We start from the raw sequence: 14942 nt of genomic DNA, 5'->3' as shown, positions 1-14942 counted from the left end.
AAATATAGTCTCTTTATTTACACATTCAGAATAATCAAGGTAGTCCTACATTACTTACCTAAGCACTTTTTTGATTAGGTAAGATTGGATAAGGAAGAGTTGTGAGGAAAACAGTCGGGGAAGAAATAATGGGTTTTCCCAAGTAAAATATTATTATGTTGTGTCTAGTGATAAATAAGCTGTTTTGAAAGTAACAAAATTGTTATGACTTTGTAACAAACATTCTTCAATATGCACTTAAAGTAAAGAGATATTTAAGCTTTCCAAGATCAGAGGAAATAAATGCTACATTGGGCAGGGTAAATTAAAGTTTAAGTCAGGTTTGAAAAATAACAAAAAATATATATTTTCATAAAGATAATTCACAATAAGCACATAAGGTATCACCTATTTGGTAATTGCTTTTTATCATCAGTGGAAGACTGTCAGATTTTGTTGCTGTATCATCCAAGTTCTAGTGGACATCCATTATGGCCACCATGAAAGCCATCTTGAAAATCTTGTTATTTCTCCTGAAATCATACTAAATTGTGGCTTTCACTGAAGCACTTTTCTGTAACATATAGTTGGATCTCAATAACAATCACGCTGATCTGAACTCTAACATGGCCACCATTACTGGCCATCTTGAAATCTTTTTTCGCCACTCCTCATTAGATTAGATTATTTCCTGATTGCTGAGATCATATTTTCATATTTCACAGATTCAGGTTACAAGACAGACCACTCTGCAACAACATTAACTTTGTCTTTTTCTACAGTCTAGAGTTAATGGTTATTGGAAATTCATTGCAAAAGTGTTATGGCAAAAGGACAACACTAACTCTGTCTGCATGGGTTTGAGTCTTTGGCTAGGCCAATGTGGGTATGATAAAGCTTGCCAGTAGCTTCTCATGTGTCAGTGGTTCTTTGCTGGGTTTTCCCAGGGTCTTCCTCCACCATTTATACTGCATATGTAGCCTATCTTGTGCTGAGAAATAGTGTTAAACCCTACAACAACAAAATATAAACCTACAAACAAATGAACACTTAAACCATGAAAAAAGCTGACCTTTTTCAAAGTGTGGTTTAGTTCTAAGAAGTCATGAAAATAAAACCAGTCTTTGTTCTGATTGATTTACTGTTTAATGTTATAACAATTTGGAAAGTTTGGGTGCGAGTATATATAGATCTCTAAATTTCAGATATGGAAATAAAACTTTTAGTTTTATTCTCAGGAATTATTACATGTGTTCCAGAAGAATTAAAAAAATTGAGATCAATTTCATTACTACATGTGTTTGATAAAATAGCATCAGCTTCAATAGCAAATAGTCTTATGAAGGTACTTCTCTCCATTACAAGTGATACTAAGAAAGGTTTTATTAAAGGGAGAGTTATTAGTGAAATATGGCTTGGTTAATTACCTATATGAAACATATCAGTCTACCTTCAAAATAATTGATTTTGGGAAGCATTTGACTTTGTTGACATTTTGGAAAATGATATCAAATGTTTTAATTTTGGTGATTTTATTTCTTGATGGTTCAAAGTATTTTGCAGCAATTTGCAAAAGAACAACATCAACAGTATTTGCTTGTCTCCTTGTTCTTTCATCTAGAGAGAGAATGTCAAGGAGATCCATTAGCTCCATACTTATTTATCATAGGAATAAAATTTCTTTCCATTTAAGCTGGGGTAGGAAGCTAGTGATGCATTTTTGCTATTCAATGTCTCTCTAGTCTTTTAGATCTACCAATGGAACTCTTAAGGACTTTTGCATCAGTTTCTGGTTTACATTGTAATGCATCAAAATCTAAAGCCATCTGGATATAAAGGAACAAATTTTCAAAAGAAAGTATATGCCCAGCCATTGAAATATTATGGTGTACTTCCAAATTTGAACTATTAAGAATAGTTTTCTTTGAACTTAGTTGATATGTTAGAGTTGAATTATGTAAAGAAGTTAAAAGAAACCCAAACACTTCTGGTTTGTTGGAATATGACCCATATTTGAAAATAACTTTTAGCAAATTATTGATTTTGCCAGCACTTATTCATTTGTTCTCGACATTGCTTAATCCTCCATTATATATGAATAAATTAATCGAAAAAAATATTTAAAACATTTATTCAAGGCTGTAAAAAAAGGGTGAAAATATATATGGTTAAAAAAGACTAATTTTAGGAAATTGGTGGCATCCAGATAGTAAAATAAGGGGAGATAAAATTAACAGAGATTTGTAAATGTATTAGTTGGTGCTGTAAATTTTGTATTTTGCATAAGATAAGAATTTTAATGAAAATGAATTTCTATTTTAAAATAAAACTTGTATATCTTTGGTATTGTTCAAAGAACTTTTAATTCCTTTTATTTTGGTGCATGATTGATTGGTGTAATTTAGGTTGGTCTTAGTTCAAATGTGCACGTTTGTATAAACTTCTAGTTCCATTTGGACATTTTCAGTTCCTGGACTTCAAAGGTAAATTGTTAATAAAAACAGGCTGATAACATTTAACATTCTACTTTGTATATGTTTTGTAATTCATTCATTGGATTTTCAGAAGCTGGTATTGTCTAGTCTGGCAAAATTTGTTTTCCTTATATTAATAACTGCTAAAGATAATGTACTTTAGACTAATTAAGTCTGACTTTTTTAGCACATGGGAGCTGCCATTTTGGTTAGCTGTGTGCCTAGATCATGTATAGTTTCCACAACTAAAATACCCAAAGAAATTTCAGCCACATTTCATGAAAGTAGCATAGAGGTATGCCAACATTATAGCTGTTATGCATTTTGCAAGTACGAACAACTTCACCTTACACCTGTCACTCCCTCAGAAGTACATAATATCTGTAGTGCCCCATTAGAAATAAATTATGGCCTATAATGTATTAAATGTGCTCTTAAAACAACCAGCCTAATTGAAAATATCAGACTGTTTTCCACCATGGTCTCCATTAGAAAGTCTTTCTATTTCTACTCTTCTGAACTATTGGTATTATCAGCATAGGGTTTTCACTTTTAAATAAATATACCATTGATCTGACTACACAAAATGACAGCAATGGTAGCTAGGTTGATATATTGTTATTAGTACTTCATAATAATAATAATAATAATAATAATGACCTTATTTAAAGAGGTTAACATAATTAGCTAAGAACTAATCTACCTTTAGGCCCTCATACAAAGGAATTTATTTATTTTAGCTGCATTTCTGAAGCCCTGTGAGTTAGGAATGTGGTGTATTGTGTGTTGATTAGCTATTAATGCACTACAGCCAAGAAGTGCATTGTATGATTAAGAAATAAAGAGCAGTTTTCTAGCTGCTTATTGGTATATGATATCTGCATCTGGGTAAAGACTGACCTTTCATGATATCACCTGCCTCGAGAGACCACAAAAAATGAGTTGATACTTTAGATGCTCTGACACTCTCTTAAAGATTTGTCTGTCATCAGAGACCACTTCGGGTTTTCCATGGGTGGTCTCTTTAGACAGTTTCACCTGTTTTATAAAGTCTACTAATATGATTGAACCAGTTACATTATTTGTCAGTATTTGTCATTATTTGTCATTACGTATGTTTCAGCCTCATGAAGATGATCTACTCCTTTGTCGAGCGAACCAACAAACCCCCAACATGGTGGCAGCTTCTTCACTGTATAAAGAGGAATTTTGGGGGACTGGACACCATCAACCCCATAGAAACGTTTGCCATGAAACTTACCATGGTGGACCGCAATGTAGAGGTTTGTGATGACACACATGTCTTTATTCTTTAAACAAAGTTCAGTTGGGTCTTTTGACACTTTGTAGAGATAGTTCTGACTGCTTTTACATATAATGGGAAAGACACACAAAAATTATTCGATGTTAAGAAATTTGGAAAATAGTGTATCAAATATTTGGCCAGTGTGTATTAGGCAGTTACTCTACAGATATGGATTTAGCTTTGTATGGGAGTGACATGATATTGATGATAGTGATACATTTAAATAGAGTATTATATACATAAATTTACAAGAATGGGTTGGGGCCCCGAGTGGCCGAGTGGTCTAAAGCGTTCTCCGTTATGGATCACTGCCATCTCACCTCTGTCTGCGTAGGTTCGAGTCTCGGATTCGGCCAATGTGGGTATGTGAGAAAGCTTGCCAGTAGCTTCTCGTGGGTCGGTGGTTCTTTCCGGGGTTTTCCCGGGTTCTTCCTCCACCATTAATACTGGCAGCCATGTATAGCCTATCGTGTGCTGAAAAAATGGCGTTAAACCCTACAACAACAACAACAAGAATGGGTTGGTGAATTAAATTATTCAGCTCAGTTAGAAAATTATGATAGTTACAAGTTTATATTAGAATGTAAGACCTATTTGTATGTTATAGATAATCATGAAATTAGACTATTATATACACTGTATTGACTCAGAACTATAGTCTGAATATATATAGATATTGTTATAGTGATCTTGCGTTTCATTGGTCAAGCTTTTAACCACTCCAGTGTGACCCCGCTATAGCACTCCATTATAACATGAATTGACCCTATGTTAAATTTCTGATGCATACATGGAAAGCAGCATCACTCTGCTACCACATCTGTAAAAAAAATAAAATAAACATCTTACTTGTTGGTCTATTCAATAGGCATGGAGAACAGTAACTACGATCGACCAAATGATGGCTAATTCCTTTTTTTTAAATGAAAAATGTATCCAAATAAAATGGTTTGCTGAAATTTCAAAGAAAACATTACTTTTGAAGCACCAACTGTTATGAAAACATACTAAGCAAATGGAAAGAAAGTCAGTCTCAATTATGCAATACAATTATTTGATGTTGCCACTGCAATATGAAAGTAGCATTTCTTTAGTTCTTTAAAGCTGTCTGTTAGTGGTGACTTCAATAACACATGCACCTTTCATCAAAGAAAGCCAACTACAATCTTAAATAAAAACAAAGAACTTTTCTTCAAAGGAAGTCAGTACCAAACTTTAAAAAAAAACAATAGAATCAAATGGATTGTTTCATTTCCAACGTGACCGGAACATGTTTAATGTTTTGTGAAAGTTTCCTTTTCGCAGGGAAAAAGTTAATGCTTATGAATGCTACCAACAGCAGCTTAAAATACAAACTAACTTTTATAGACTTGGAACACACTAAAAAGTAAATGTGCTTCATCATTTGTTTCATGACTGTGCTATGTTTATCCACTGAATTCAGACCTATATGACCTGTGACAACATTATTGACTATTTTAAATCTCTGTGTGTGCATTTTTTTTTGTAATTACTCGTATTGTGGATTCATTGTATGTGATGAGATTTGCAAATGAGTACATGGTGTTGATACTCTATTCATGCTATATATATATGTACCAATCCGTGGTTCTCTAAATGAAGTAAAATATTATATATGCCTTTGCTGTTTTCACTACAGGTGTATTTCCCATTTAATATGCATCGATTTAAGATGGTAACTGTGCCAATGAGGTTCGTATTTTACCACCTGCATTTTCTTCTGCTAATGATTCAGTCTTTAACTAGGTCGGGTTCTATGGCTCCCAACTACCATGTTATAGTGGGGTCACACTGTATATTTTGAGTCCAATTTTGATGAGACTTGAATGTAGGCATTTATCAACAAGATCTTGCACAAGCTTGCTAATGAGTAACATCCATATATACTAATGAGGTGTTCTCATATCTCATTGGCTGAGCTTGCTGTTACTCAGGAGACTGTATTTCAGGTTCGACTTTGATTAAAGCATGGAATATGAGGTTAGAATCTAAGATGAGTTAGAAACTGAGATCCATGAATATTTAATAGGCAGTCTTAACACAGATTGACAGAGCTTACCACTTTGGTATCCATATTTCTGTGCTTTATCATCCTGTTGTCAGAAGAGGTAATGATCATGATTATTGCATATTAATGGGATGATGTTGCATCAGATTTGCAAAGATTTTTTTTCCATTTGGGAGATCATATTTCATATTTGATTTTGAAATGATGGACTATATCAAGTTCTTGCAGGTATTTCATTCTGAGTGGGATTCATGCATATATTATCTTTTATCTGATTGGCTGAGGTAATTACCACTCTTGAGGCCATAATACTGATATGAATTTAATGAAATATTGAATATGATCAGGATCTTGCATTTGTTTGATAATGAGTCAGATCCATGAATTTTATCAGATGACCTTGCTTCTGAGTGGCTGAACTTGTCAACACTTTACTGACTTGTTCTGATCAGAGTTTTTGTATATATCAACTTAGTCAAACTATATCCAGCTTACATCATCAAGATATCCAATGAGTTTTATTATGGGCAAGAGCTATACTTAGGGTTATGTTATTAAAATTATAGAACAAACTCTTGCTTAAAGAAATGGTCATAATCCATGATATTTAATTACTACTTTATTACACTTTTTGTATGACTTTCCTATTAGTGGCATTGTTATGTTTTCATGACTTTTTCACCAGTATGAGTTTAACAAATAATGCTGAAATGCTTATTAATGTTAACGAAAGTTTACTTTTTTGATGCTTGAAATTTTTAGGTAATCTTCTGAATTAAAATTTTACAAAATTTACCAATTATAAATTTACACTTGTAGAGGCTGAAATCTGGAAATGTTCTTAAGTGGTAAGAGAAGTAATGCCATACTAAGAAAGAAATTTTCCTCCCAATGGTGCATTGAACACAAACTCACAACTTCATGCTTGAAAGTTAAATGAGTATGGGTGTATGCATGTGGTATGTCTAGAGTCACACACATTATCCACTCAGCTGCAGTAAATATAGCTGTAAAGCAACATACCACATACAGAAAACATGCCAAACGTGACTTAAAGAAATTAGTTTACATATTTTGTTGTTTCAATAACCAACCGTTCCAGCAGTCACAAAGAGGAAACTCCATACTGGAATATCTGTGTTGAAATAATTGTAAGAAATAGATCAGTATTATGACTGGGTTATTGATACATCATTTCCATTATGATTTTTTTCTATGGACATACAAATATTTGGTTGTATATGATCTCCTTAACAAAAATGAGCATATAATTGGATACATGTGGAGACAAGACATGCAGAATGCCCTGTTTGTTGGAAATTAAAATCTCTGAACATCTGAGATTTGACAATGTTCCACATTATTATTCATTTCAGTATTAAGTTGAGTTCAGCTTTGTTATGAATGAACAATTATCAGACTTACATTGTTAACGGTGGGACCATAATTGGGACTGTTATAATGTACCAAGTCAGATGACTTTGTTCAATACAAACAAATGTTGCCCAAGCTGAAATTGACCTCATCTTTTGATGCCAATTCTCGTAAATATTTTGTAACAGTGCTGACAATGGTAACTGCTATGATTTCTGTAAACATCTGTTCCAGACAAGTATTTATACAAGGGAGACCAATTAATTTTCTAAAGTTGGGGGGTTAAAGCTTGAAAACAACTTCTTTGTTCTGATTTGTAGCATAAAACATCTAATTTCATTCCTTATTTTTCTTGAATTTTTTTTTATATCTTGTGATGAAAGGACAAAACATATCCCAGTTAGAAAGAACACTCTAGCCCCATACAATAAATGGTCATTCCATTGCTGAACACATGCAGTTAGAATTTAAATAGTGCGTAGTTGTGTATATTCAGCCTTGTGACTGTGTGATTACTGATTATGGACTATGTACATGGTTTGCAATTCAATGTTAATTCTGTATTTATGTTTGTTTATGGTTTTTTAAGCAGAAGTGGTTCTAATTTGGAATTTAACTGGCCATATGTTAGAGGATTACTTATCTTTGTAACAGTAGAATAAATTTATGCTGTTCTGAGGAAGGTCAGCAGAGTGAGTCTCTCATGTATTCAGTGTATAAGTTGGTTCAGATTTCTTTGAACAAAGTAAAGGCATAACATTTTTGAAAGAGAAATCAATCAACATAATCTAAATATACATGTTCTGAATATATGAAATTTTTGAAATTATTTTTTTGGTCAAAATATATGATTGAATTAAAGATGAATGATTTTTGCAAGTCACTCTTGGCATCTCAGTGTTTCCATTGGTAATCTTCATTCATTGGCTGTTCAAACGTCAATTCATAATGTCAGCCAGCCACTCCAAGTGTAGTTGTTGTGACCATGCCTGCCGAGTCACATGGTGTTGATTTGTAGGTATTTATCCCTACACCATGAAGTGAGAGTGGAGGGGATTAAGTCCCCCCACTGCAAAGCATGGGGTTTGGAAAAATCACATGAGCTGTACTGTATATCGGTGGCTCTTCAAGCAACATTATAACCTCCATTGCAATCATGTGAAAAACCTCTTTTCTAGAATGGCCTTGGTAATTTTGCTTAAAATCAGTAGGATCAATTTATGTAATATGTCAACCACATTTAATAATTTGATCCCAGAGTGACCGCCTAGCAATAGAGTGGCTTCCATTGCAGGTACTGCTGGGTGGAAAACCAATTTTTAACTTGATCGTGCTTGTTTGGAATTTTGTCCTAGTACTAGTTCTACCAAAATTATGATTTGGGATGGATCCCCAGCAGCAGTTTTGTCCCTGTAGCTAACACCTGGGAAAAGCTGTTTGATTTCTTCTACAGCATTAACGACAGTTTTGATCAAATTTGGTGGCAGCAATTTTTAAGGATATGCTTTTGCAGTGTTTGCCCAAAGTGGAACTATTAGCAACTTTGTTGTTTCCATAGCAACCAGGTGGATATGTGTTTTTGACTTCTATTTGATAGTGAACCAGCCAGTTTTGATTAAACTTGGTAGGAATGTTCCATAGGACATGCTGTGCTAGAGTTTCGTTCAGAGTGGCTACCCTATTGACTGTGTGACATCCATAGCAACCAGGTGGAAAATCTGCGAATGATGCTTAGCTCTCATCAAGTACAGCAATATTACTAGTGATGAAATATATTAAAAATTCACAGAATGACTTTCCCTCCCAAACTGCCTGACCATATTAGACCAAATTTGATAGGTCAAGTCCTGGCATGAACACCTTTCACATTCAAAAGAAAGATGCCAGTATAACATCAAGCACAGATGAAGTTATGTAATCATAATAAAATGAAATATTCATCAGATCAGAACTGAAGACTCCTTAGATCAGCAGATTGTAAAGGTCAGGCTACATTTATATTTTGTTTTATTACAATATAGGCAATTAGTTTTTGGACAAAATTACTGGAAAGCCTCAATACCTCTGTTTTCTGAATATTCTGATTCTGCAGTAACAGAAGACTTTGAATATATTTTGATAATAAAAATTGTAAAATTCCACTTAATGTATTTTAAAAAACTTAGAACTCACAGTCAGTTACTGTGGTGACAGGTAGGATGATATGATATTACTCACAAGTCATATGATTGTGAATTTCTTACTTTCAACAGTATAATTTTTTTTTTCAGCACAGAGAAGGGGATCCAGACTGTACCACGAAAGGTCTGATCAGGGCCTGTCTGCATAATACAAACGATGCACAAAAGTTAGTATTCACTTCATATATACTGTGGATGAATAAGTAATTGTGTTCTATAATGTTGCAAATATTTAAAATATTGGGTATGCTTGATTTTAGTTGTTTTCTTTAATGGTCATAAAGATTGCAGAATAACATCATGCTACTATTATTGGTATACCATCTTACCTCTGTATTTATTTCTGGTGGTACTTTTCCACTGTGCCAGTACTTTGATTGTTTCTGTCATTAAGGAATGTATGTAAATTCCCATGTAATCTTGTTATGGAATTAATGATATTAAGAGCATGTTATCATTTTTCATGACAAAATAGTTTGAAAAATTATTGCTAATTTCTTTGTAAAGTAGTTGTAGTTGTCACAAATTAATTTAGAATATTAGAAAAATATTAATCACTTAAGACACATGTCATATATGCCAAAATGGTTAAATGGGATGTTGTGAAAGATATTCAGGCCAAATGCAACTGTAGGAAAAATTTCATATTAAGAAAAGAAACGAAATGTTATTTTTTGGTTATTTACTTGCATTATGTTAACTACATGTATTCATTTCTAGGATTAAAACTCATCCTAGGATTTTCAGTTGAGCAGTTGTTTTCTGTTTTTAAACATGATGTAATTTCTCTAGTCCACTAAATATTTTCTACTTTGTTGAGTCATTGTGGTTTATGCTTACTGGCTTTTTCTGATAAACATCTTATCCCAGGTGTTAACATCCCACTTAAAGTTTCCCTGTGTATTATATCAAGAGTGTAGATAGTAAATTGTAGCCATGAGTGTCAATGCCTCCTGTATAATCAACAAGCTTTGTAATGTCTTTTACAGGTTGTCAGCTCAGTGTAAGCTTAATCACCCCATTTTTGCCATTTTTAGTGCATTTATTAGATTGCAACTTATACAACAGTTAACATACATGTAACAAATTCATGAACTGTAAGTGTAAGGTACTGACCATTTAATTTTCAAGTTGAGGGGAGGGCTGATCTGCAAAATACTTTTTTCTTTTATCTCAAGATAATTAATTTATAAAATTAATATAATGGATATAATATGGTGTTTCAATAAGAGCAAGATGTTTTTGTCCAGCGTTTTGAGAGCTGGAAATGTAATTAAAAAAACCACATGCCCCAGCTCCAGAAAATTAAATTGTTGGTCCAATAGATATATATGTGATATACTGTGGTACATATTGCAGCATGTTAAAAAATAAGCAGTATACTGCAGTTCAGAATTATTCATGGTAACCAGCTCTACAGCTATATAAATTTTTCTGACAGAAATTTCATTGCAGTTTGTTTTCAGTTGGTTTCTACAATATATGTTGATGTTAAATTTCTCAAAGTAAGAAAACCTTTCAAACAGAAAAATACATAATTATTAGCCATGGGTGACAATCCACTATGCTCATGTATCACCTTTGGCTTCCTGTGCTAAAAATGTCCTTGTTTTTCATGACTATGCATAACAAAAAAATATGTCAGCAACAAACAATACAACATCCTTCTACACATCAGCACTAGTGCTTACTTTATTGATCAGTCTGTGACTGTTTGGAAGAGACACGTTGGCTTATTCAGACAGCATGAAAGGTCTTGTTGGGTCACAGTGGTAAAAATAAATTTCCAATGCTTGCAATGATGGGTTGAGAAGGTTTATATATATTCATGAGAAACGAGGAAGCCTCATCACAGGTAATCAAGGGTGATAAAGGATTGAAGTAGATTGATGCCCTTGGCTTTTGACTATGAGAAAAATGGCAATACTAAGGTAGGTAGAACAATAATGAAACTAGAAAATCATGGGGATATGTTCTGTATTGAAGAAAGTTTATCTTGTGAAGTGAGTATTGTTTCCTGAACAAAATGAAAAAGAAAACAAAAAAATTTCATGAAGTAATACAGTGGTATAAATAATCAACCTGATAAGAAAAATGAGTTTTGGGGGAATTGTGTCTTTATCCACCAGATTTTAAATCTCAAATAGAATGCTTTTCAGTAATATGTTCATTTTATGCCTGATTGCAAATAAACTTGGATCCTAAGTAATGATGATTTGTGTCCATGTTCCTGTCATCTGACCCATATATAGATTTTTGATGAAGTATGTTACATATTTGAAACAGTAGTAAGTCAAAGTGGTCTGTATTTTAAGCTACAGTGATTTAATTTCTATATTTCCACATGGTTTTGATTAAAATACATTTTTTTCACAGCCATTAAAATTTACTTTTAGGTGTTTCATCAAGAAACGATTCAGACATTTACATCCCTGTAGCCTGTGTCAAGCATCAATTAACTGTATTTGATTTTGCATTTAGTTTAATTTTATGGACACTTGACTTCAGAGGCATGTTCCTTGATGTGTATAGACCTTATGATCAGTACAACATTGTTCAGACAAACTATGCTTTGGAATCAAGTTAGACATCATTTGGCAGCTGTTTTATTCTTTTATATCTTTGAACTTGTGTCTGGGTTAATGATAAATTTTGTCACGCATAAAATTTAAAATTTTTATCAGATATTTATAGAAGTGAGCTAATTGTGCAAAATCAAAAATGGAAAATGGGTAAGAAAATTTTGAGTTTAGTTGGAATTGATATAATGCTATATATCCACAGTTATTTGCTTCACATTCATAAAGCCAGCTGAGTAGAAAAATCAATATGCATGATTGTAAATAAATCAAAGAAAACTGGTGTTGAAAATTAACTTGCTTAGCTTGAAATATTTTCCATCAAAATCAAGCAAATTTTGAGCCTCACAAGCAAAATAATTGTTTTAATGTAAGACTGATTTTAAGGTTTATTCCAAATGAAAAGGTAGTTCTGACTAGACATTTACAAATTTCATTTACTTCAAATCATAAGAAATGAAGGGTTCTATTGTCAAGCAGATGTAAATCTAGGGTCTATAAGTAAATCTAGGGTCTTTATTAAGCAAATCTAGGGTCTATAAGCAAAGTCCTTTTATATTAGAATAACCAAAAACTTGGTGAGTAGCTTAAGAGTTGAAACTGGGCAACCTAAAATTTTAGTATTTGCTCAACTGGACATTTTAGATTTTGGATTTTTAAAGGTTTATAACACCTTCAGGATTACGCTGGATTGATTTACATGACTTTTGAATCATGATGAAATTTTATGTATGAAATGTATCAAGTTGATGGAGTTCAGCTTCAGCTTAAACAAATTTGTAAGCATTTCCTTTTTATTTATTTTTAGTGAGAGTCGGTATTTGTTGCTGCTGACTGAGAATTATGGGGCTCTTACCATTATGCAGCAACTGATTCCTACCAGTAACATCATTACCATATTTGGGAGTAGTTTTCCTAGTGATCAGGAATACACCCAGGTAAGTTGATAATGCCTCTGTGTCAGAGAGAGATGGCCTATTCATTAATGACACCCTGAGTATCTTGGACCCTATTTCACCTACACTTGTCTTATGAAAATTGGTATAGACGTGCATCCAAACAGTTACAGTCATATATGAACTAGGTAACTGTGACCTAGTTTTATGTTTGAGTAACTTCTACATATGTAGCAATTCATTCACTACAACCATAATGTCTAGGTCCCTATTTCACCGAAACTCCTGAAAAATGTCAAAAGTAGCTCAATGTTACCAAAGCTAGGTTACTGTGATCCAATTTTTATGCTTTATTAACATATACTTATAGCTATCCATTCATACAACTTTAATATCTTGGACCTATTTCACATACACCATGAAAATTGGTATGTGGGTGCATCTCATAGAGAGTATTTCAACCATACAAAAACTAGGTCACTATACCTTTGACCCTATTTCACCTACATCCATAAAAATTTGTATGTGAAAATATCTTAAGAAAGTAACCCAGCCATACCAAAAGTATGCTACTGTGTCCCAATTTCCTTGCTTGTGTGGCTTTTGTATTTGAAGTTGTCCTTTGTTTGCATTACTCTTGAAAACATGGGCAAAATTTCACCTACAGTCAAGAAATTGAAATGTGAATGCAGCTCAGGGAGAGTAATTCAGTTATTATGAAGCTAGGATAGGACAGAGTGACTTAATCTTTATGCTCAAGTGACATTTGTATTTTTATCCCATTGTTCCTTACATCATCTATTACATCTAAACTAATCAGAATGTTTTATTGCTTGCTAATGAATAGTGTATTCCAGTAATATGTCCTTTCTCATGACCCAGCTGTAGCCAGGAGATAATTGGTTTTAACTCTGTCAAGACCAGCCTGCATTGACTGTCAGGGTGCATCTGTATGTAAAGCACTTTATTCCCACTGCATCAACATCAATCCTCCATACCAATCTGTATATTGTTGGCTTTTTTACAGATAACCCGTATGAAATTTTCTATACATACTTTTACAGAAATATCCATATGGACATTTTTATTCTATAGCTGAACCACTCTTATGGATTTCAGTGTATCCATATGGAAATGTTATGGATTCCTTACGTGCTCCTTATGGAAAATCCCATGGAATATGCATATTATTTCATGAAATCTGTAGGTTGACCATATGGAATAAAATTAAAATTCCATATGGAATTTGGCAATAATCCATATGGAATTTGTAAATTGTCCATGTGGAATTTGTGAATAGTCCATATGGAGTTTGTGAATAGTCCATATGGAATTTGGCAATAGTCCATATAGAATTTGTAAATAGCCCATATGGAATTTAGCAATAGTCCATATGGAATTTGTGAACAGTCCATATGGAATTGGGAAATATACCATATAGAATTTGTAAATGGTCCATATGGAATTTGTAAATAGTTTATATGGAATTTTGTAATAGTCCATCCCATTCAAAATTTTCCAGGCATACTTAAGGCGGATTTCAGATGGGTTTTTTTAAGCGCTTTCTGCCTAAACCATAAAAAATCTGCTTCAGATTTCTATTAAACTGCCTAATGCTTCTTAGACATTATTGGGAATCAATGATAAATATTCACAACAATTTTTAAAATGGGTCATACATTTTATTTTGACAGACATTATCAAACATGATTTAGGTTTTTCTTGTCCTCATTTTCTTTGTTACATACAAAACCTAATCCATGATGGCATCACTTAAGTCTTTTTCATTTCACTGAAAAGTTTGGTGAGATCTCACTAAAATTTCACTGAAATATTTGTGAGGTTTGACAAAATATTTGACTAAAATTTTTGTTGTTATTGTTGTGTTTAACGCCATTTTTCAGCACACGATAGGCTATACATAGCAGCCAGTATTAATGGTGGAGGAAGAACCCGGGAAAATCCCAGAAAGAACCACCAACCCACAAGAAGCTACTGGCATGCTTTCTCACATACCCACATTGGCTGAATCCGAGACTCGAAACGGCGCAGAGGTGAGATGGTAGTGATCCGTAACAGCGAGTGCTTTAGACCACTCGGCCACTCAGGGTCCCTGTTGGACATC

The 14942-nt window shown here is 33.3% G+C and overlaps 1 protein-coding gene across 2 annotated transcripts in view; it reads left to right on the top strand.

Moving 5' to 3' along the window:
• Positions 1–14942, top strand: part of LOC149773607 (E3 ubiquitin-protein ligase rnf213-alpha-like) — a 371427-nt gene that overhangs the window by 179473 nt on the left and 177012 nt on the right. For both annotated transcript variants that reach the window (XM_089946359.1, XM_089946358.1), the window contains exons 48-50: positions 3577–3736; positions 9433–9509; positions 12730–12859. In XM_089946359.1, the coding sequence (XP_089802485.1) occupies positions 3577–3736; positions 9433–9509; positions 12730–12859 (367 nt within the window). The remainder of the gene's footprint in view (positions 1–3576; positions 3737–9432; positions 9510–12729; positions 12860–14942) is intronic.

This window comes from Sinohyriopsis cumingii, unplaced genomic scaffold (genome assembly GCF_028554795.1).
Source record: "Sinohyriopsis cumingii isolate HCF-2022 unplaced genomic scaffold, ASM2855479v2 utg000624l, whole genome shotgun sequence".
Classification (NCBI taxonomy): domain Eukaryota; kingdom Metazoa; phylum Mollusca; class Bivalvia; order Unionida; family Unionidae; genus Sinohyriopsis; species Sinohyriopsis cumingii.
The sequence above is the reverse complement of the archived record's forward strand: the minus strand, read 5'-3'. Positions and strand labels throughout refer to the sequence as shown.